The sequence below is a fragment of the Dipodomys merriami genome, unplaced genomic scaffold (genome assembly GCF_024711535.1).
Source record: "Dipodomys merriami isolate MVZ:Mamm:240054 unplaced genomic scaffold, mDipMer1.0.p SCAF_15, whole genome shotgun sequence".
In the NCBI taxonomy this organism is placed as follows: domain Eukaryota; kingdom Metazoa; phylum Chordata; class Mammalia; order Rodentia; family Heteromyidae; genus Dipodomys; species Dipodomys merriami.
The window spans coordinates 26,121,818-26,146,764 of NW_027202826.1; the positions used below are offsets into that span (position 1 = coordinate 26,121,818).

General features: G+C 44.6%; 1 protein-coding gene across 1 annotated transcript; it reads right to left on the reverse strand.

Moving 5' to 3' along the window:
* Positions 1–3,718: 3,718 nt before the first annotated feature.
* Tifa (TRAF interacting protein with forkhead associated domain) lies at positions 3,719–15,089 on the reverse strand. The gene is made up of 4 exons (XM_070022469.1): positions 14,755–15,089; positions 13,497–13,648; positions 12,780–12,842; positions 3,719–5,058 (listed from the first exon to the last, which is right to left on the reverse strand). The coding sequence occupies exon 4, from the start codon at positions 5,044–5,046 to the stop codon at positions 4,480–4,482; it is 567 nt and encodes a 188-aa protein (XP_069878570.1). The 5' UTR covers positions 5,047–5,058; positions 12,780–12,842; positions 13,497–13,648; positions 14,755–15,089; the 3' UTR covers positions 3,719–4,479.
* Between the last annotated feature and the right edge of the window lie 9,858 nt (positions 15,090–24,947).

Sequence of the window (24,947 nt, forward strand, 5' to 3'; positions counted from 1 at the left end):
GCATATATAGTGACAGGCAGAGGTGACTGGGGCCAAGTGACTATTCTTGATAGATCATGAAGATCACCTCCAAGGAGATATTGAAGCGGATGCCTAATTATCAGGCAGGAACTAGCCAGGTTTAAAAATAAAAGGGGGCAGAGGGTGAGGGCGGAGATTGTAAGCAAAGATCTTGCTGCAATTACAAAGCTCCTGAAGAGGGAAAGAATTAGGTATGTACAAGACCTCTGACTAAGGCATCATGATGAAGGGGAATCACACAATACCATCTTGGGAGGGGTCAGGTCAGTTTATGCGAAGCCATGTAGCATATTTTAAGAGTGAATTTTATTTGATGCACTAGGCCCTTGACAGTTACTGCAAGTTAGGATAGTGGTGACCAGATTTGCATTTTCAAAAGAATTGCTCTACCTTCTAAAAGAGATTGTATTCAAAGGACCTAAGAGTAGATGTAGAGTACTCCCAATGTGACACATATGGCTCAGGTCCAAAATGGCTGCATTCACACAGAGAAGATGCAACAGTAGAATCAAGGTGTTTCTGGTGAGTGAGACAAAAGAGCAGGAGAGTCAGGTGACTTGCTCATCACACACAGTCTATGCAGTCAGCACTCACCAGCACTGAAGCAAGCCTTGACAGCCCTGAGATCCCTTGTGGAGTGTGGCAAGACAGAGGAACTGTTGTGGGACCATGAACATCTGCCTCCCTTTCTCACAGAAGGCTGCCATGATCTCCACAGTTCCTGTGAGACTTGGAACTTCATGCCCCCAGATAACAGGCTGTAAAGCTGCTCACCCTGGCTCCACAGTGACAGCCACACTACGCTGTGCTTCCCTGGTCTGTCACCAGTGCTGCTTGGTTCAGTGTCATGCCAGCTTAGGGGCATCCTTGAGGGCTGAGGAGGTAGAGAACTCACTGTATGTGCCTTTGTTTTTGCCACTGGTATAAGCAATAAACTAGACTTGTGCATCAAAGCCCTGGAGGAATACACAGTTAATCCTTTTTCAGAAAGGAAAAAAGTCAGGATACATGGCAAAAGGAAAATAAACCAGTCCTTAATGATTCACAGCCCAGCTCAACACTAGACTGTAGAAAGTGGGTCAGTGCTGGGGGAGGGTGAATCCAGTCTTTTTTTTTTGTTGGCCATGGGGCTTGAACTCGGGGCCTGGGCACTGTCTCTCAGGTCTTCAGCTCAAGGCTAGCACTCTACCACTTGAACCACAGGACCCCTTCTCGCTTTCTAAGTGGTTTAATGGAGATAAGAGTCTCACACGGTCTTTCCTGCCAGGGCTGGCTTTCAACTGAGATCCTCAGCTCTCAGTCTCCTGAGTAGCTAGGATTACAGGTGTGAGCCACCGGCCCCCAGCCCGAGTCCAGCCTTAAGTCTGCCACATTCCCTCTTCCTGTTCTATAAGATATCTCAGTTTGGGCTGGGAAGTTGGCTCAGTGGTAGAGCGCTTGCCTTGCATGCATGAGGCCCTAGGTTTGATTCCTCAGCACCACATAAATTTAAAAAAAAAAAAAAAAGCCAGAAGTGGCGCTGTGGCTCAAGTGGTAGACCACTAGCCTTGAGCTGAAGAGCTGAGGGACAGTGCCCAGGCCGAGTTCAGGCCCCACGACTACACCAAAAAAAAAGATACCTCAGTTTCCCTCTAACAGCCAGTTCCTCTGTCTGGATAGCTCTGCCAAAGCTTTTATACTCTGTAAATCAGTACAATACTATTACTAACCTATTGATCCATTATTGCCTTATTAGAATCAAGCTTAGGGGAAAGCATTTCTGTTCTTCGGAGAATAGTGCTAAGTTACTTCTTAACAGCCCAGTCTCTCCTTTATCAGACTGCTAAGAGAATAACAAAAAAGTAGAATTTAACTGAATAGTCTCAACTTGAACAAAGGCTCTGCAGGATATCCATTAGAAGAAAGGATGAGCTATTTTGTATGAACTTGAGGGTTTGTGTGTGTGTGTGTGTGTGTGTGTGTGTGTGTGTGTGTGTGTGTGTGTGTGTGTGACCCTAAATACCACCTGCTGTTTGAGTTCCATGACAATAATACAGGAATTCCTTAAAATTAAAACTTTGTAATTTAGCAACTCATTCGTCTGCCTCAAAAGGTAAGAGACAAGTGATAATGTCACCCAAAGCAAAGTGTGACATTACATTACAGTAATTGCAGCTTAGTAATTTACAACAATATATTTAGCATCTTGAAACACTGTAGGGGAAAAGTCAAACAGCTCTCACTGTACTAAAACCAAGCCAATGAACTTGTTTTTTTTCTAGAGGTGCCTTCAGCTTCCCAGCTTCTAAATGTGCAACGCACATTTTCCAGCTTCCGTACCACTGCTGCTTTCATTGGCTGGTGGCCTCCACCTTCAAAGCCCCACCTCAGCAAATCAAGTTCTCCTACTTCATCATGCTGGCATCTTGTTTTGCCCTTCTTAACCTTTGTGGGCCCTGTAATTAATTAGGTCCAGAATAATCCAAGAAGATCATGCTAGTTAAAGTCAATTAATGAGTGACCTATTTCCATCTTCAATCTTGATTGCTCTTTGCTATGGGACAACAAACTTCTAAGTTCTGTTGCTTAGTGCATGGACACTTGAACATCTTTGGACAGACCATAACTGCCCACCATGGAAGTAAACAGAAAATGAAACCATGGGAACTGAAGTAGTCATCAAGCCATTTTGAATAGAGGCAAGTAGTTGTCTCCATAGTAACAAGCCCAGCTGAAAGAAGATAGAGCTGAAGTATTTGACATCACATTCTTCAGGCCAGGAGTGATGGATAATCAAGATCAAGATTTACTAGGATTAACATTCCTATGATCACAGGCTGAAAAGTTCATAATTATTTTAGCACTAGGAACCAGGGGGTTTAGACCTATAACCTTAGCTACACAGGAGGCTGAGAGCTGGAGGATCATGTTTCAAACCCAGCTCTAGCAGAAGAACCACTAGACTCCATCTTTAAATAATCAGCAAAAAGCCAGACTAGAAGCATGGCTCAAGTAGTATAGTACCAGACAAGCAAACAAAAAGCCCCCAGTTCAAACCCTAGTACTGTCAAAGAAAAAAAAAAGGTATTTTAGGAAGGCTTTTCTAGGAATATGGTTACATTAAGGCGGTTGTGATAGTACACAGATGTAATCTGTAATCCCAACACAAAGAAAGCCGAGGCAAGATGTCAAGTTCAGTACCAGCCTGGGCTAAATACTGAGACTCTATCTCCTAAACAATACAAACAAAATAGAAATTGATTACCTTTTGAAACAAATTTCAAAATAGAAATGTATTACATTTTGTTTTCACAAAATAAACCTTTTATAGTGGTAATTTCACTTATCTAGAGAATTATACAAGTTGCCTCACTTCCTGGGAATGCTAGACTTATATAACTGAATGGTTATCATTCTTATTAATATAACATTCACTTTAACTTATTGTAGAGTTGAATGAGAATCTTTAAATACAGACACTTAATTTGATGCTAAAATTTTAGAAATATGTAATTTCCTTTAAAAGTCACCTAGAAACAATGCTTTTTCTTCTCTAGAAAAACAATTTTAAGTAAGTTTTTTATTGTGAAAATACTGTACAGGGGGGTTACAATTACATGAGCAAGGTAATGAGTACATTTCTTATTAAGCATTGTTGCCTCCTGCTTTGTTTTTCCCCTACCCTCCCTTCCCTCCCATCTCCACAACTATACTCCCCCCTCCCCCACACCTAAATTGTAAAGTTCATTAGAAAAACAATTTTTTAATGGTAAGGGAAATAATCTTTGATTTTATTATGTGTACAGATGCTATTAAAATTTGAACATGAGAAATTTAAAAATTGTATAAAATACACAAAAATCACAATTTGAATTTGGTAGATATATATATATATACATATACACATATATGTTTCATAAGCAGGATGGTTCTTTACAAAATGTCTATATTTATGAAGTGCTGAAATAGAGAACAGTCATTTTAGGAATAAATAGTCCACAGAAAGAAATGCAAATCTTTCTTGAGTAATAACTGTAAGTAAGCCACAGGGTATGCACACAGTACCCCAGTACTCTACTACTCTGCTGCAATTACACAGTACTGTGATTCTAACAAGTTCTAACAAGCTGCAGACACGCTGACTCCCTGCCTGAAGCCTTTGCCTTGAAAATGAATGACGACAGAAAAGAAAATGATCCAACTTAGAGACAGTTCCTTACAAAAGCAAAACACAGGGCTTCAATCAAGCAGAAAACCGAACACAGTCTCGTCACCTAGGTTATCTTTAGACCTGAACCCTTGCAGGTGTATGCTTAATTCTTCACAGGCTCAGGAATGCCACAGTTCACTCCACCGCTTACCATCTTATGTACGGTCTTTCAAAGGTTAATAATACTAAATCCCAAACAACAGCATAGCTGAACTCTGAAGGGTAGAAAATCTACCAAGCATTTATAGCCATAGCACCCTACCCTCTTCTTATGCCTGTATCCACAGTTCATTTTCATCCATCTCTGTAGGTGATGCACTTTGCATGGAAAAAGACGAATAACTCCCATCCTCAGGTATGGGATTCTGTGTTGGCCAGTTGTTTTCTTGCAAGAGTGGTCTTGGAGACAAAATAAACTGAGTCTCAAAATAGTCTACAGACTCTCCATCTTCCTTCTCCAGTAGGAACTGATACTCACCAAATCGGACCATGCACCTGTACGGCAGATCTATCTTATTGAGGTAGCCCAGTTCCTGGCTGTCCACCATCAGGCTGGTCCGCCTACTCATATTTTTTATTTCAAAAGAGAGGATTGAGCTGTTGAATTGTTTAAATACCTGCAAAGAGAACTGGACTCGGGAAACCTGTCTGTCCAGGAAAGTATACTGACAGATACTGGAATTTCGTCCAACCTTCACCACTTGGCTAGAGGGGAGTTTCTCTCTGTTGTAAAACTTTATTGATTTAAATATTCCACCATTCTGGCCAGGATGGTAAACAGTCATCCGGAGACAAGTTAATGTCTCTTCTGTGTCAGCATCTTCAAAATTAGACATGGTGAGCTCAGCCTGCAACAATGAAATCACCAAATTAGCTAGCATGTGTGGAGAACTTTTTTTCTTTTTCCTTTTTTTTTTTTTTTTTTCAGTCATAGGGCTTGAACTCTGGGCCTGGATGCTGTCCCTCAGCTCTTCAGCTCACGGTGACCTCTCTACCACTTGAACTACAGCACCACTTCTGGTTTCTGGTGGCTAAAAAGAGTCCATGAGTTAAGAGTCTCATGGATTTTCCTGCCTAGGCTGGCTTTGAAACCATGATCCTCAGATCTCAGTCTCCTGAGTAGCTAGGATTGCAGGCATGAGCCACCAGCATCAGGCTTTTATTTTTCTTTTTGTGTTAGTACTAGGGCTTGAACTCAGGGCCTCAGCACTGTCCCTTACCTTTTTCACTCAAGGCTGGTGCTATACTACTTGAGCCACTTATACCCTTTTGCTGGTTAATTGGAGATAAGAAGAAAATATCTCTTGTTTGCTGGGGCTGGCTTCAAACCTGGATCCTAACATTTCATTCTCCTGAATAACTAGGATTACAGGAAACACAGGTACCCTGCAGTATGTGAAATTTTATTCTAATCTCTTTTCCTATCCATTTACATTTCCATTTCTGGTTTAACTACATGTCCATACACATAATCTTAAGAATGACAAGGAATGATTATTAACAGTAAAAGCATGTAAAGTTAGCATCAAACAGCCTGTTCTTTCTCATTTAACAGAATAATCTGAGCTCAAACAAAATATGGTCATTATACTTTAAAAAGGAAGTCAGCAAAATAAATAATTTCTGGTTGGAATCCTATCAGAAGACATATGTGAAAAGAAAATATTGATTATTGTTTCACAACAAGATGATTATTATAAATAGTGAAACATGGTTCAAAAGGAAATTCAAATGTCATAAACAGATTTATTGCAACTTTTTTTTTTTTTTGTCGGTCGTGGGGCTTGAACTCCGGGCCTGGATGCTGTCCCTCAGCTCTTCAGCTCAAGGCGAGCGCTCTACCATTTGAGCTACAGCGCCACTTCTGGTTTTCTGGTGGTTTATTGGAGATAGGAGTCTCACGGTCTTTCCTGCCCGGGCTGGCTTTGAACTGCGATCCTCAGATCTCAGCCTCCTGAGTAGCTAGGATTACAGGCGTGAGCCACTAGCGCCCGGCTATTGCAACTTTTTATCCTTACATCCTAACCTCAGTTTCTAGTAAGTAAATGAATCAAAAGTGTAAATGCTTCAAACAGTTCATGTATTCTATAGTTAAAAAATTTATTTTTAAGTGAAAAAGGCTGAGTTCAAGTCCCAATATTGGTGTGCTTACGTGCATGCACACATGCACAAACTTCAAAATTCAAGCATTATTTTTTTAAAAATCTAATAAGGTAGTTCTAAACATCACAGTGTACATTAGTGCTGCAATTATTTTTTATGATCAATGATTCCTAGTGACTGGCTGAAAAAACGACCCTGAACCACAAGTATCATCATCCAACTGCTGCTAACCACATCCTTAGAGGCCTCGGTCCTGAGGCCCCACGCTTTACCACCTGTCCCCTTGCTAATCACTGGAATATGTATATTAGTGCAACAAGAAAAGTTATTTTGACATAAAACTGCCACTTACTAACTAAATATGTTTTTTCAAAATTCAAACAGTAAAAAAGACCTAAAAATGTCTCATAGTCCACTCTAATTCTTTTGTCTTCCTTCCTCACCTTCACCTCCCAAGTGCTGGGATTATAGCTATGAAAACCACACCCAGATTAAAAAGTTGCTTGTGATCTTATAGTGACTTTCTCAAAATTGTGTTGACACACATGTACACTTACTTTTCCACAGGGAGACACAGGCAAGCGGTTCCAGCAATGGTGGAGTGGGCTGAGGTGTTGACCCAAAACCCTGTGATGATCCCCCCTTGGTCTGATCATACTGTAGACCACCTCAGAAAAGCTAGCTTGTCTCCATGACAAGTATGACTCAGAAGGAAACTGCTGCTGGACCAGCTACAGACTGGTCTTGCTTTGGATATCTGGATCCTCTTTTTAGACTATCTGACAAAGTTAAATTCATCGTGGAAACGAAGTAGTTCTCAACTGAAAACATGCATGCATTATCATATCAGATGCTTTGTTGATCTGAGATATTTCTTGCATTTTGCCCTGGCTGACCTTAAACTAAAATCCTCTTGATCCATCCTATCCATCAAAGTAGCTCAGATTACAAATTCTGATTCCGTGAAGATGGAATTGATTCATCATTCTGAGCCCTCCACGAACCTCCAGTGGATGGCCCTCTGCACTAGTCAGGGGAACATTTATTGAATGGAAAGGGACAATTCTACTTTACACCCACAACTCACTGGTGCTGACATTATCTCTATTATAAAGAGAAGGAAATTAAAGAGTAATCAAAGCTGTCTTAAAAGATACATAGTGCTGGGTGCTGGTGGCTCACACCTGTAAGCCTAGCTTCTCAGGAGGCTGAGATCCTGAGGACCATGACTCAAAGCCAGCTTGGGCAGAAAAGTCCATGTGATTCTTATCTCCAATGAACCAGCAAAAAAAAAAACCAGAAGTGGAGCTGTGGCTCCACCAAAGCTCAAGGGCAATACCCAGGCCCTGAATTCAAACCCCAGGACCTTCCCTTATTCCTCCCCCCCCCCCTCTCTCTCTCTCTCTCTCTCTCTCTCACACACACACACACACACACACACACACACACACGATGCAGAGTTGATAAGGATGAAGACTGTTTAACCAATTAATGTAGTGCCAGAGTTCATGTCGATGTTTCCTTAAATAAATGCCAACAGATATATAAATGCTAAGATTGAGAAATACTTGCAACTCGCATGTTGCTGTTCTGACACACAGGAACCATAGAAAACTACGGAGACACACATGGCTCAGCTGTCACTACTTGTGATACTGTTTTTCCTTGAGCTCCGCCCGAAGCATCATAGAGGTTCTACGCAGAGGATTACATTCTAGAGTCAGATTGTTCACAAAGTTCACTTTGTTCTATATCTAAGAACGAGAGCCATGGCGCACGCCACAGCACGATTCTAGCGTTTTTGAAGCTGCTCATTTTGAACTGTTTTGGTAGTTAAGGATATTTCTAATAAGATACGGATTGGAGTTTAATCTAAAGACTAGGACTTGAAGAGAACAAGGCCCTAATCCCCCAAGGTGGGGAGGGGCTGAGGCAAATGGCTCCCAAAGGGCAGAGAGAAGAAAGTCAAGCAGCCACCACCAGCCAGCCATCTGAGAGGGCAACTTCTGGTGACAGCCTCGAAGCGAACTGGTGCAAGGCTTCTTCGGTGCCCAGCCATGGCAAGTGCTTGAGAATGGGGTGCCCCCTAGAGAAGGAAAGGACCCCAAGGCCATCATCTGCGGGGGCTCCTATTTTGGCCACAGACAACAGCAATCTGTGTACACCCCACTGGGTTACGGATGGCATAGGTCAGACTGTAGGAGAAGTCAGAACAAACAAGCAAACCCCCTTTGAGGAGGAGCTTAATCTCCATAGACCCCTCTGGATGACCAAAAGTAACGATATGCCAACTACTATGGACCCCCAGTCCTCACCTGGGGCTCCTATCTCTGACACAAAGGATTATCTGTGCAGACCACTCTTTATGACCAATAATGGCGATTTTCCAACCACCCCGTGCCCGCCAGCCTTGGACAATACGGCCCTCAGGAAGACAGCTTCGGGTGTTCTCATGTCTTCTTTGAAGAAGCGGGATGTGCACAAAGCCCTTGTAATGACTAACCTCCGCCTTCGGAACTTAAAACATGAAATCCTGCAGGGCCAAGCCGTTGCATCACAGGGGACTGAGTGTAAATCATCCATAGAGGACATTAAGCCCCTCAGAACCCCACAGAACAAGAAAGAGCATGCTACCATGGGCCCCAAAAAAGATGTCCAAACCCCTGAATTCTCAGCTTCAGCAGTGAATATCTCAACTGATGACCTGACTGCTGGATTCCAGCCCTCCAGTGCCAAATCTAGTCTGTCCGTACCAGCCCTTGACAGCCCTGCTTTGACCATCAAGCGCATCGTAAACACCTTTAGTGGCCACATAATCGAGGGCCGACTCACTGATAACCTGGCTGCCAGGAAATGCTCATCAGCCAATGGGATTAAGCCAGGCAAGAGCAAGGTGGCATTGAAGACGGACAAGACTGTGCAATGTGACTTGCGAACACTGACAGCAAAGAAAACGAACCTCTTCCGGGCCTCCTTGAACACCAAGGAGAAGTATAAAAAAAAGAGCTGTCCATTCATGGACAACTATGATGAATTCAAAGCGAGATATCATTCTACAAACAAAGAAGTAAAACAGCGAAGCAAGTCCTCGAATGCACAACTCCTGGGGGAACAAGGTTGTAAACTTTTAAACTGTCTATTGACCAAAAAGACAGTGAATTCTAAAAGAGTTTTGGGCACCATGGTTAGAAACACGACAAAGGTTAGTGCCTCTGCAGATGACGCTCCACTGGGCAGGTCTCGCTCAAAGCTCACGAAGAGAGTCAGGTTTGACCTGAGCTCCCCAAGAACAGAAGCCCCAACCACTAAACACCTGGTGGCTAGGGAAGCAGGCAACAAGCTTAAATGGTGCGAGGCTGCCTGTCCCACCGATATTGTCCTCAAAACCTCAAACCTCCAAAAAGTAAGGGGAGGAGCCACAAGATCCCAGGCTGCCAAATCTACTTTGGTAGTGGAAGATTTAAACACAGATGGAACCACCTTGCTCAGCAAGAACATGCAAGAAACTAAGAGCCCCCAATTAACTGAGGCCACCACATCTGTTGACATCCAGGCTGCTGGAACTCATTCAGCAGGGGTCACCGACCAAACTGAGGCCACGGAGAGCATGAAGATCACGGATCAAACAATTTGCCTCCCGAACATAGCAAGCCAACCCGCTGAACTCCTACCTGCTCGGGCTAAGCTTGCCAGGCCGTTAATACTCACCAAAAACATCTTTCTCACCATCCACCCTCTGCGCCAAACCAATGGACTTTTGACTGACAAGGAGAATCTGAAAACCAAAGAAACTAAACTGTACAAGGATGACTCGACCACAAAAACAGTGCAGCAAACCCTGCGCCTTGGACGAGTTATACTCTTACCAGCCAGGGTTAACCCAGCAGAACTGAAAGAGCAAAGGGCTGCTCTGGACAGCAATGAGACCATCTGTGATCTTGGAATCATAGGCACCAATCTCAGTCTTGCTAATCCGCAAGTGGAAAAACTGCAAGAATTTCCTAAACGTGGATGCAGCCGAGGTAAATGTCCAACGCCTCACAGCGGTACACAGGCTGTAGCACATTGCCTTGAGTGAGCACACAGCATTCATGCGAGTGCATGGAGTAGAAGGCCATACTTTCTGAGTGCTCCACAGGCCATACACAATTACACAATTTCCTCTCTTAGAGAGGAAAACAAAAGCTCCAAACAACAGAAATTGCCCAAATTAAAAGATAACTTGGAAGATAAGGAGAAGCATCAAGAAAAATAGCTATTCAAGAAAAAAAAACCAATCTGTTATGAACAGTTGCAATTAAACAGGAAGCAGCTACATGAAGAAACTTTGTAAAGGACCCTAAAACAGCCCTTCTGGAACATTCCGTCATAAATGCCAAACACTGAAGATGACCAGTCATTTGTGAGACTTAGTACCCTAGCCAGGGAATATAACCCAATGTTTCAGCCATGATCCTGCAGGTGAAAATACGATCCATTTTATGTGTTCCAGAAATTATAAGTGATCAAAAACTTAAATATAAACTGCCACTTTATTTATGTATAAACATGTGTATCAAAAATTAGGCTAGAAACAATCCTTCAATGTGACCTTGGATCCAGCATTAAAATTTTTAGTGAACTATCTAGTTGTTTTTTTATTTTAACAATTTCAAGAAATTGCAAAACATGCCTAACTAAAAAATACTTTTTAAGAAAATTACCAAATTTTCACCAAATTACTTGATAAAAAAAAAAGTCTCTAGTATTTACTGAGGAATGTAAATTTACATTCTTTGGAAATATGTGTTATTGCTTAAAATATACTAATAAAAGAATTAAAAATACTGAAACAGAAATAGTCTGGACTTATGTATTGTTCCATTAATAATACATATGGGCAGCCAGGTGCCCATGGCTCATACCTGTAATGCTAGCTATTCAGGAGGCCAGTACTAATTAGGGGTTTACTGCTCAATAATCTTCAATGAGGTCACTTCTGTGTGCCATCTTTACTAAATACTGTCATTAAGACTATGCTAGGTAAAGAAAACAACAAAAAAGAGTTGGGGACTTAGCTCAGAGGAAGAGCACTGGCCTGGCTCAAAGTGCTAGGCCTTGAGTTCAGTCCTCAGCTCTGAAACAAAACAAAGAAAAAAAAACAACATTCCCCTTCTATGCTTGCTGAGATTTACCCTGGAAATACCACCTTTTGTCTATTTTGCAAAGTTATGCTGTAAGCCTTTGGAAAGAGAACTGATGGTCCATCCCTGTACACCTGTTGCTCTAGCAACATGAGTGTCAACAAGAACGAAAACCCAAGTGATGTGAGCAGAAGAGATACAGAAAAAGCCACTATTTCATTTCACTTTTCCTTTTTTCCCATCATAACTTCAGTCTGGGTCCAAGAAGAAAGGGTCAAAGACAGATACATAGAGGATATATAAGTTGAATAAGAAAGTCTAGTCTTTCTTGAGATTTGGGGGGAGATTTGTTACTGCGCTCTAAAGTAATCTGACCTGACAAATGCATTCCTCTGTTTTAGGAAGGTATGAAACACAGCAGACTAACCTAAGAGGTATTTGCTATCAAGTGTTTCTCAGCCTTATGACTTGGTTATCCGTGGTTCACAGCTGTAATCCTATGTGCTCAGGAGGCTGAGATCTGAGGACCACGGCAGGAAAGTCCATGAGACTTTCCAATTAACTACTACAAAACAACAACAAAAACCCACAAGGTAACACTAGTAGAAGCTAACCAAATAACTAAAAGCACCAAAAAAAATCATTACATTTAAGATTGAGATTGATGGATGTTTTATAAAATGTATAGGTACTCCAATTAGTCTTAAATTGCCAATAACCATGAGCTTATACAGTGGTACTGGACGTTGTATATGGAAACACACACACACACACACACACACACACACACACACACACACACACACACACACACACACACACACACACACACACACACACACACACACACACACACACACACACACACACACACACACACACACACACACACACCGAGACCAGGAGCAGAAAGAAGAGTCAGCCTTCACTGTTCACCCTGTACCTTTGGAACTGCATGCTATGTGCATTCAAATCTCTTTAAATATTTTACCCATTTTCTTTACAAGAAACATCAGGTATAGGTTGTGTGTGTGTAGGTCTGTGTATGTGATTAAAATGGAGTTGGAGACTAGCAAAGTATCAGAATATAGCAAAGTTTGGTATCTGGCATCCCCAAGTTGTAAAACAACTGTTTGACAACTGATTTGACAAACAGTTGTTGGATCTGTCAACAAACAGATCCGCATTAACAAAGGAACTACAATGAACAGACAACAAATATAGAACTGAAAACAAGCCACATTCTCAGCCTTGTCAGGAAAAGCAGAAGGGGTCTGTTCACTCCTGATGTATGGAGAGGGGGCCACCTCTTCAGTGTACAATCCTGGGATTTACACACTCACCTGGGAGTCACAGAGCCGCACACCGGTTAGATTCTGATTCTAGAAAATGCTTCTGGCCACTCTCTAGGGAAAGAAGAGTGAATACGTGTAAGGTGTGGACACAGAGTGCTCAGGAAAACACCCTTGCCATTGCCCATGCCCATTGCAGGGCCTACCGATCTCCACCCCTGTGGTCCTGCAAAACTGAAGAAATGTACTACTCCACACTGCTGATGCCTGTTTGTCCTTCAAATGGAAAAAAATCCAATTTTATACCAAGATATGTTTGCTAAGAGGAGCCAGATGTCTGAGCAGTTTAACAGAACATTTGGCATCCTTGAGTGCCCATGCATGCCAACAAGTTTTCCCATGCTCGGAGAGCTTTTTTTCTCCTGGTGCTCTACCTCTTGAGCGATGCCTCCAGCCTCGCCTTTTCTGGCTATTTTGGAGACTTTTATGCCCTGGCTTACCCTAGGGTCCTAAAGAGGTCTCAGCCTCCTGAGTCACTTGGATTACAGGTGTGAACCATGGGGCCCTGCCAGAGTTTTCTTTTGCTTCTTTTGGAAACAGTTGACTGTAATAATGATGTATTATAATCGATGATGTGTTAGGAAAGGTTCCCTGGGAGTTCTGGCCCCAGTTCTTCACCTTTAGGAGAGAGTATGTGATTGCTGTAAGTTTGTGAAAGGCTTTTCTCCCCAACAAACACTCAACACTGAACCAGGCAGTAGCTCATACCAGTAATCCTAACAACTCAGGAGGAGGCGGAGATCTGAGGATTGAGGTTCCAAACCAGCCTGGGCAGAATATCCATGAGATTCTTCATCTCCAATGAACCAGCAAAAATCCAGAAGTAGAGCTATGACTCAAATGTTGGAGTGACAGACAGCCTGGAGGGAAATAACTAAGTAAGTTCTGGAGCCCAGGCCCTTAAGTTCAATACCCAGTACATACATATTCTCTGTCTCTCTGTCTCTGTCTCTCTGTGTCTCTGTCTTTCTCTGTCTCTGTCTCTCTCTGTCTCTCTCCTCCCTCCCTCTCTCTCTCTCTCTCTCTCTCTCTCTCTCACACACACACACACACACACACACACACACACACACACACACACACACACACACACCAAATAAGAGCATTAAGTTAATAGGAGAGAAAGAGAAAATTGACCGACACAGCAAAAGTTGGTCTCCCGCCCAAGCTCATCACCCTAGGGCAGGGCATTGAAGATTCTGGCAAACCCCGCGGCCAGTCAGCGCATCTCAGATCACAAGTCTTTAAAAAAAGGGGAGGGGGGGGGGAGAGGTGGATGTGGGGTGACCAAACCTCAAACCCCGGGGCTGGGGGGGGAGGAGAAGAGACCCTCAAGCGGGCGATTGGCCGATCCCCAATCGGAAGCTCACCACCCCACTTTTCTAAGACCCAAGGCCCCAAGGCTGCGGCAGGAAGTTCTGGTCCAGAACCAGAGACTTGGTCCTCAGCAGAGCCCAGTCTGGACAGGAGAAAAAGGAAAGAACGAAAGAACAGCAACAACAAAAATCCTGTAGAACCCATGAAATCGCGTCGGGGCCTCGGGGTGCCCGGGAGGAGGGGTGGGGGAGGAAACGTCAGCGGCCACCCTGCAAAAACAGTACTCCCCCCCACCCCCACCCCCGCCCCGGGTTCTGATTAGAAGAAAAAGAAAATGCTTGCAACACACAGGAAAAGTGCAAAGAAGACACGCCCCGTCTCCCATCCGTTCTGGGGTGCTCCCCTCATTTTGTTCATGTATTTATTGACTTGTTTTTTAAGCTTTTTTTGGACGCATCCCTGGGCTAGGGTCGAGCTAGCTATAGTGGGGGGGGTTTTGGGGGGGACTATTTTTTCCTAACTTTTCCTTAATATCTGCCCCCTGTATGCCCTCCAGAAGGTGGAGCTGGCCACGTCCCCCGGTCCCCGGTCCCCCCATTCCTATCTGGGGGACCCGCCTCGCCCCGGGACTGGGGCTCTGAGGGCTCACCTTGGGGTTGGCGGATCTGTGATCTTTCCCGGACAGCTTCGCTTTCAGGGCTCGGAGCAGGCAGATCCGCCGATCCCCAGACCCGGAGACGCGCGCGTGGCTCGGCGAAGGCGCAACGCTCTGCCCCGGTCTGTGCGCACGGGGGGCCGGGCTGCGCCCTGCCGGGTCTGTGCGCGCGGGGGGCCGGGCTGCGCCCTGCCGGGTCTGTGCGCGCGGGGGGCCGGGCTGCGCCCTGCCGGGTCTGTGCGCACGGGGGGCCGGGCTGCGCTCTGCCCGGTCTGTGCGCACTGGGGGCCGGGCGGCGAGGCGCGCGCTGGGCGTAACCGAGCCCGGCCTCCTCCCGCTCGGCTCCCAGCAGCGCGCCGCCCGCGCACCCCGGGGCCTCTATAAAGGCTGCGGAAGGGCGGGAAGCGTCCCGGAGCCCGCCCCTTTCCTCCGCGAGGTCTCCGCCTCCGGTTGATCTCACAACCGGCTTCCAAGCTCCCTGCGCCGGCCTGGACCGCGCCTTCCTGAACCTGGATGCCCAGGCCTAATTCTGAAAAGAAAGGAATTAGGTCACCACAATCCTAACTTACCTCCCCACCCCACCCCCGCCCCAACTATGCTGTCCTGGGGTGCTGAGCAGGCAGGGAGTGGAGATCATCCTAGAGATGTGTAAACTGAGGCCAGGGCAGGATTCCTCCCACCCGGGGGGGGGGGGTCCCGGCGCTTTCCTCCCTCCACCCATCCCCGGACATGTCCTGATGCCCCAGAGTCCAGGGCGCCAGAAGCAAAGCCGGGGTACAGGGGGACCCCCGGCACCGAGTCCCTCCGAGCTCAGAGTCAATAGGCACGACCACTGTTCTGCCCCAGAGAGAGTTAGAGAAAAAGCTAAAGATAACGATATCCGGAGCAGACAGGACTGGGGTGAATAAGGAGAAAATGGGTTGGAATTAGAGGAAGGACCTGGCAGCCCTAGTTCATGGTTGGGGAGCCTGGGCACTGCTTTTTAACCAATTGAAGCCCGTCTATTCGCTGGATTCTGTGCTCAATTTCACGACAGGCGCTTATTTGTGGACCATTTCCCACTGGCAATAAAACTAGATAACAGAATTGCAAATCAAAGAACACTGAGATTCCATCTTACCCCAGTCAGAATGGCTGTTATGAAGAACACATGAAATTTTGCCCAAGGTTTGGGGAAAAGAAACCGTCATACACTGTTGGAGGGGATGTAAATTAGGGTAGCCACTAGGGAAGTCAGTGCTTAGTTTCCTCAAAAATCTAGAAGTAGAACTTTTAGTTCCACTACAAATGATCCTGCTCTATGCCGACTGAGGGAGTAAACCTATATAAACACTCGTGAATGAATAAAGAATGTGGTGTGTATGTCATGGACTATTATTCCGCCGTAAAGAAGAAAAAATTATGTCATTTGCAGGAAAATGGATGGAATTGGAGATGATCATATTATGTGAAGCAAGCCAACGTAGGGCTTTTCTCTCATAGGTGGAATGCAGGCCTAAAGTAAGCACAAATAACACATGAACAAACAAAGGGGGATTATATGGGTGGACATAGCAGGAGAGGGCAAAAGGTTCATGGAGGTGTATGATCCAGCACTACTGTATACTTAAATGAGAATATCACAATGGAACACATTATTTAGTAAAATAAAAGAAGGACCATTCATTTGAAAAATAATATAGGCTGGGGGCTGATGACTCATGCCTGTAGTCCTGGATACTCCGAAGGTGGAAATCTGAGGAACACCGTTTGAAATTAGCAGTAAAGGCCAGAAGAATCTTATCTCAAAAAAAGTCAGAAGAAAAGCTGTGGCTCAAGTGGTAGAGTGTCAGCTGGGAGAGAAAAAAAAAGCTAAAGGCTCAGGCCTCTAATTCAAGCCCCATTACACACACACACACACACACACACACACACACACACACGAAGATATGGATTCTACCCCACCCCTGGGCAAGAAAGCATCCACATACGTGAGGCAGATTTCCAGTAAGGTCAGCAATTGTGTTTGTTAATCATTAACATTTATTATTTCTTCTCTACTAGAGAGACAGCCAGGTGTCCTCTTTCAAATCATTAATGCAGAAGATAGCGCATGTAACTTGATAATGCCAATAAACTCATACCATAAAACACTTTTACCAGAAGAGTAGTTTCTGCTATCTGCTATAAATATGCTTAATAAACTGCAAAGGACCATAGAAGTAGGGCTTGTTTTGGGTTAGTCTGGGTTTTGGTGTTACTGGGCCTTAAACTCAGGGCCTCTGTGTTGCTAATCAACTGCTCTACCACTTGAGCCATACCTCCATCCTTCAACAAGGTGTTCATTAATAGAGATACTGAATCGTTGCTGAAATTGGAGGTGCTGGAAATTATTTTCTTCCTAAGTTTCTCTGAAGATGAATGACTTAGTTGGTTTACTAAATGACCCAGAAAGAGACTTCAAATAAATACAGATTGAGAGAAGAATGTAATTTTAGTGATGGTTGTTTCCATCGGACAATTGGTTTTTCTTTTTTTAATCTTAAAACTGAAAATAGTCTTATAGGAACTGAGAAACAGTCAAGAGTTTGGTTTCTGTTCCCTAAGGCATTGGGGGCATGCTGGACAGGGGTCAAAGTCAGCAGGTGGGTAGAAGTTGTCCCTGCTTCTCTCTGAGCACTGTGCTGTGCTCAGTCTTCAATCTTGACTGTCAGTCTACATGAAAACTGACAAAATGTCCAGAAGGCTTCTAGAAGCTTGAATAAGCCCAGAACCAAAAGGAAATGTACCCATTTCTTTCTGTAACTTCAATTGATTGAGATTTATGAAGATCTCCAGGACATATTTACAACTTCAATGATTTTAAGTCACTTGTATTTAATTGGTAGGTAAAGTAATTTGTAATTTGTGCTTTATTGCTGTTTGCTTTGGGAGTGTGTGTGTGTGTGTGTGTGTGTGTGTGTGTGTGTGTGTGTGTACACTGGGACTTGAATTCAGGGCCTGAGGATAATTTCTTAGCTTTTTTGCTCAAGGCTGGCACTCAACAACTTGAGCCGCAGCTCCACTTCTAGCTTTTGGGTGATTAATTGGAGATAAGAGTCTCATGGACTTTCCTTCCCAGCTGGTTTTGAACTGTACTCTTCAGACCTAACCTCCTGAGTAGCAAGAATTACAGGTGTGAGCCATCAGTGCCCAGCAACTGTTTCTGTTTGGGCAAAATAATTCAGAAGTTTTTGGGGACTTGAACTCAGGGTATGGGCACTGCCCCTGAGCTTCTTTTGCTTAAAGCTAGTGTTCTACCATTGGAGTCACAGCTCTACTTCCAGACCAGAGATCCTCAGATTTCACCCTCCTGAGTAGCTAAGATTACGGCGTGAACCACCAACCTCTGGCTTCAGAAGTTATTTTTTAAATGAAAAGAAAATTTTACAAATTTACTACAAATTTTCTTGTTTCATCTTCATCCAAGGTCAAAGTTGAACCAAACAGAGCAGTACTAGCTCTTTTGGAAAACAAGTACATCCCTCTTTGATAGGAAAAGTGGCTTTATTGTTACAGGAGCACAGTTAAAACTTTCTGTAATGAAAGGTGACTCGGAAGCTGGATCCTACTGGCTCAGGCCTGTAATTCTAGCTACTCAGGAGGCTGAGACCCTGAAGGCGAATCCAGATGTAAAGCCAGCTCAGGCGGAAAAGTCTGTGAGACTCCATCTCCAAATAATCAGCAAAAATCAGACCTGGAGGCATGACTTAAGGGGCAGAGTACCAGCTGTGTACAGCAAGAAAACCAAGCAAGAACATGAGGCTTTGAGTTCAAGACCTGGGGAAGGAAGGAAGGAAGGAAGGAAGGAAGGAAGGAAGGAAGGAAGGAGGGAGGGAAGAAAGGAAGGAAAAGAAGAAAAGGAAGGAAGGATGGGTGGAGAGAGAAAGAGAAGAGGAGAGAGACAGGAGAGTGAAAAAGAGAAAAGAAGAAAGTTTGTTTGTAAGAAAATTACAGAAGGAAGTACTGACTCTCAGGCTGGGAAGGTGGCTTAGTAATAAGAGTCAGGGACAGTGCCCAGGCCCTGAGTTCAAACCTCAGTATTGGCAAAATAAATAAATAAAATACAAAGAAAAGGGCTGGGAAGATGGCTCAGTGGTAGAGGGCTTGCCTTGCATGCATGAGGCCCTGGGTTCGATTCCTCCGCACCACATAAGCAGAAAAAGCCGGAAGTGGCGCTGTGGCTCAAGTGATAGAACTCTAGCTTTGAGCTGAAGAGCTGAGGGACAGCGCCCAGGCCCAGAGTTCAGGCCCCACAACAAGGAAGGAAGGAAGGAAGGAAGGACTCTCTCTCAGCAAGGCCCCAACAGAGGCTTGCACTGCAGTCTGTTCCCACAGGCCTGCTGTAAAGGCCTTACTGGTAGTTCCCATTTGGAAAAAGAACTAAACAAGAATGAGCATTCATGCTCATCTCATTATGGTTATATCATCTTAATAAATTAATTCTTTTCTCATGAAGTGACTTCAAAGATGAACACTTTCTCTTGCACTTGTGTGTACCTTTTCCATTGGACCAAGTGGTCTAATTCACCTCACCTGTGAATTTGATGCAGGCCTAGGGTAGGGCTGGGGGTGGGGTAGAGATGAGGGGGCTTTTACAATTAGTGCTCTTCACTCTACTTAGGGAAGTGCTCTAAGTGGCAAAAAAACAAAAAGCCCTAAGTAGCAAACTGAATTATTCCTGGAAGACATTAAAAGGAACTCTTTAGAGACACTCCCAAAAGCTGAGCTTGGATTCTTTACCAAATCAAAACAGAAGAAGTTATTAGACATCTATGTTCTTGATACAAAAAAGGGTCATTTATTTAAAAATTTTAGTGCCTAACTTAATTGGAATAATATAAAAGCACCACAATTCAACACGTTTCTGTCTAGCTTTAGGCAACATAAGATGTCCGAGTAGTATTGGTGTTAGGAAATAAAGTAAAATCTTGCGTCAGAGCTCCTATTCAAGTCACTGTGTCCCACTGGAAAATGTTCTTCCGTCATCTCTAACAGCCCCACGATATGGGTTCCACATCAGTACTATTTAGTAACTTGGCTGTTTGGGACTGTAAAGATTTTTGCTCATGGAAAGAATCCTAAGTATATCTTTTAGATACTTTCTCATTTAAAATTTTAAAAAATAGAGGAAGTTTAATTTGTGACCAGGCAGTCATATCCTATAGGAGGAAAAGAGTTGCTAATCTGTTTGTGTCTCTTCATTGTTGGCATCCATGATATCTATTCTCTGTACCCCACTGACTTCCTTGTTCATTCAGATTCTTAGATCTACACATGCCAAAGTTTGGGTGGCATCTCATAGCTGGGTGTGACCCAGCCAACAGCTAGCCAGAAAAACACCTGTAACTGTCAACAACCAGCCCCAGGGGAGATCTTTAGCATTCTGAGCCGCCTGCACCCCAATGTCTGGCTGATGGAAACATGACATACATTTTTAAAAGGCTGTGTTTCATTTGGTTGATTGTTTCCATTCATTATAGAATCTACCTTTATTTTCCCTTGAAATTCTTTCTTTTTCTTCCTTTTCCCACAGTCTTGGGGCTTGAACTCAGGGCCTGAGCACTGTCCCTGAGCTTCTTTTGCTCAAGGTTAACACTCTTACCACTTGAGCCACAGCACCACTTCTGGCTTTTTCTGTTTATGTGGTACTGAGAAATAAAACCCAGGGCTTCATGCATGCTAGGCAAGCAAGCACTTGACCACTAAGCCACATTCCCTAGCCCCCTTTGAATTCTTAAAATCCTATAAAATGACCGTGTTTTTTTCATGACACCATTCACATACATTGAAAATGCATCTTCTATAGTTTACAGGGAATTTAATGGGTGCCATCTTAAGCTGTAAACATTGAGACAATTTGTTACACAAAGGCGCCAGCCCTGAGTAAAAAAGGTAGAGAAGCTGGGCACCAGTGGCTCACGCCTGTAATCCTAGCTACTCAAGAGGCTGAAATATGAGGATCGAGGTTCAAAGCCAGCTCAGGCAGGAAAATCCGTGAGACTCTTATCTCCAATAAACCACTAAAAAACCGGAAGTGGCGCTGTGGCTCAAGTGGTAGAGCACTAGCCTTGAGCTGAAGAGCTGAGGGACAGCGCCCAGGCCCAGAGTTCAAACCCCAGGACCAACAACAACAACAAAACGCTCTGTTACAACTACACTCAGTGCGACCTTCCTGATCCCGACCCCAGGAAGTTCTTCCAGGAGCATACCCCCAATAAACTTTCCTGTCCATCTTTTTATTCCTCTCTGCGTGGTCCTTTTCTCTCCTAAAACCTTACATCTGGTGCTGACACCCAGGAAGGCGGTAGTGCTTCGCTTTGCCCTTGGGCGACCTACGGGCACTGCCCCTTCTCAGTCCCTCTTTTCCTCTCCTCCTTTTCCTGAGGCCTCCTCCATCCGGAGCACTGAGCTTACTTTGCACTCCACAGCCACTTGACAGACCGGAAGCCGTGCATATCTCGTGGATGGCCACCAGGTGGCTTGGGATATTATTGGTCATCTGAGGCCTGTCCCCCACCCCCTCTTTCTCTCTCTCTCTGTCTCTCTGTGTGTCTCTTTCTCTATCTGTCTTTCTGTCTCTGTCTTCTCTCTCTCTCTCTCTCTCTCTCTCTCTCTCTCTCTCTCTCTCTCTCTCTCTCTCTCTCTCTCTCTCTCTCTCTCTCTGTCTCTGTCTCTGTCTCTCTGTCTCTCTCTGTCTCTCTGTCTCTCTCTCTCCCCCTCTCTCCCCCCTGATCAGGCCAAGGAACTCAAGCCCACCTTCTAAACATCCACTACATTCAGATTGGATGAGTCCCCACCTACTCTCCCAGGGTGTCCTGGCCTGCTCCTTCCGGAACTCTCCTCCCAGGAACTGGGCTCTGTCTGTGAGTCAGGAGCTCGAGCCCGAGTCTCCCTCCGGCCACTGGGCCCGGCTCTGAGAATAGCCAGGGACACCTGTCATCTCGCGGCCTCTACTGCACCGTAACTCTTGGGCTGAGACAGGACTAAGCCATCGTCAGCCTTAGTTTTACCCCGGACTGCCTGGGAACTATGGGAAACCAAAATTCCAAACCAGACCCATACACTCCTTTGGGTTGTTCATTGGCTGACCTCATATCTCTAGGCCTTAGGCCTGACCCTCATCTTCTTCTGTAACTGGGAATGGCCTATCTACCAGCTCCATAACCAGTCGTGCTGGCCTGAAAATGGGACTTTCAATTTTCACATATTGCCCGATCTCCACAGTTTCTGTGAGTGAGTGGGAAAGTGGGCTGAAATTCTGACCACCAGGGATTCCTCTACTTCCCTCTCTCCATCTCTCCTGTCTTTATCTCAAATCTTGCTTCTGGGGCAAGATCCCTCTTAAAACTTTCCCCCTCTCTCTTCCCCTCCTGACCCTCTCGACTCTCATCCCCTCCACCCGTAGCGTCCACTGCCCTGTGTGCCAGCTGACCCCACTGGGCTGAGGGTCTGATATCTCACCTGGCATGATCTCCATGTTATACTCTGCTCCACTCTCACGATGGAGGACTGTGAGCGAGTCCCTCAGGCTGTCCAGGCTCATGGGGATGAGATCCACCTTACAGATACCCCCATGTCTGTGGGGGCTGAGTCGGTCTCCCCGACAGGACCCTCGCTGGGAACTGGTACCAGACAGACACACAGGTAGGCATGGCTGGACGCTGGCAGAGGGACAAAATGACTCAGAGCCTCTTGGCTAGTTGACAGGCGGCCTCCCACAAGGTTGTTCATTTTGGTAAATTGAGGGAAATTACTCAGCTCTGAGATGAAAACCCCACCGCCTCTTAGCCAGACTAAATACACCCCCATGGACCCCGCCTTCCCAGCTGCTGCTGTGTTTTGGCCTCTCACTTTATCTCTGTTAGATCCAGACATAAAAAAATAAACTCAAGAAGGGGGAAGATGGCCCTCAGACTCCTATCCGGGACCTGGTAAATGTGGCCTTGAAAGTTTTTCATGCCTAGGAGGAAGAGGAAAAGGCTGATAGGGAACAGGCTGCCCTCTCAAAAGCACTGAGTCAACCATTCTTCCAGTGCAAACTGCCAAAACAAGCTACGTGCCCCAAGTCCCTGCGCACAACTTCTGCTTTTACCCTGCCCATCAAAGCTCTGCTACAACTACACTCAGTGCAACCTCTCTGATCAGGACCCGGAAGTGTACCCCAATAAACTTTCCTGTCAATCTTTTTAGTCCTCTCTGCATGGTGCTTTTCTTGCCTAAAACCTTATGGAAGGAAGGAAGGAAGGAAGGAAGGAAGGAAGGAAGGAAGGAAGGAAGGAAGGAAGGAAGGAAGGGAAGAAGGGAAGGAAGGAAGAAGAATACATTCTTTTTTGGGGGGGGGTTCCGGTTGTGGGGCCTGAACTCTGGGCCTGGGCACTGTCCCTCAGCTCTTCAGCTCAAGGCTAGCACTCTATCACTTGAGCCACAGCTCCACTTCCAGCTTTTTTCTTTTTGCTTATGTGGTGTTGAGGAACTGAACCCAGGACTTCATGCATGCAAGGCAAGCGCTCTACCACTGAGCCACCTTCCAAGCCCCAAGATACATCTTGGTCAATGGGTTCTTGATCAATTAATTCCAGGGCCAATTAATTCTGACCCTGGAAACTCCAGTCACCACTAAGAGACAGAGATCATGAAAGCAATATGAAACACAGGAAAAAAAATTGAAGGAGTTACATTATTTCTGGCAGTCATATGCTGTCTAACCAGTTAGTGATCTTAGTTTTTAGTTCTAACTTTCCTTGAATACTATTCCATGTCCGGGTGGTTTTATAGTTTTAAAAAAAGAATAATGCCCCTTAACATCATATTTAAATATTTATTTAGTTTATTAGTACATCTGTGTTAATTTTGTTAGCTATATTGAAGTTTGATCTGCAGTAATTCTTAAAATTCATGTATCACTAGCTTCCTAATAAGCAATAGCATTTTGTATTATTAATAAGAGAAACCCTAAAATGTACAGAATCTGATTGGTGACATATTTGTTTTATTTTCTCCTAAAATAAAATATAAAATAGGTAATATTGATGAGGGAAAAAAGCCTGATCTGGACTAAATTATCTATCCTTCATCTCTCCTTCTCTTTTTGCATTTACTATTGTCATTGTATTGTTGGCTACATACCTATTCTAACAAGAAAGTTCCCCCATTGCATTCAAATTGTTACGCCCATAAATACATGGCTACTACCCGCAATTTGAAGCCTCAAATTTATGGCACAATTAGTTGCATATTAAAATAATTAAGGTGACAAGGAAATCAGTATGTTCCAACACTGATAGAACTTTGGGGGGGAAAAGTTTAATTGTATTTCAAAATCTGCTTCCTTCAGTTGTGTGTGTGTGTGTGTGTGTGTGTGTGTGTGTGTGTGTGTGTGTGTGTTTGTGCCAGTCCTGGGGCTTGAACTCAGGGCCTGGCACTGCCCCTGAACTCTTTTGCTCAAAGCTAGCACTCTACCTCTTGAGCTACATCTCCACTTCCAGCTTTTTTGATGATTAGCTGGAGATAAGTCTCATGGACTTTCCTGCCCTGGTTGGCCTTAAGTTGTAATTCGCAGAGCTTCCTGAGTAGCTAGAACTTCAACTGCGGGTCACCAGGATAGCTGCCCTTGAGTATCTCATTTAATCTAGGCTTAATTGACAAGGTTTTCTTTCTACTCAATGTATTCTTCTTACCAAGACTTAAAAAAAATATTCCATCCCCTGCTTTCTGCCACTGTGCCATTGATTTCTTCTGTCTAAAGTCATCCTTGGTGGTCTTACCTTATATTCCCATCCTCCTTCACTATGTGCATTGTTGAGGGCTCTAGACCACTCCCACTTCATTGTATCCACGACCCAAACCACCATCCCTCCCAGATGCCTGGCTTGTAGGTAGAGCTTCTGGACTGGGTGTGTGACCTACTTGGCTCCACTGTTGCCTCTTGAAAGTCTTAATTTTTAGACAAGAGCTCTACCCTCCAATTATGTACTGTTCTTGTTTTGGGGTGGCGGCACAAGTGGTTTGTCTGCTACCATTCTAGGCATTCTTCCTCTAGCTTCTGTGCAGATCCTTCTTTCTCTACATAAATCCTAGGCTGGGTGTGTAGCTCAGTAATAGTGTTTGCTTAGCTTCTACAAGGCTCCGGGTTTGATCTCAGGATTCTAAAAGAAAAATGTTTCACC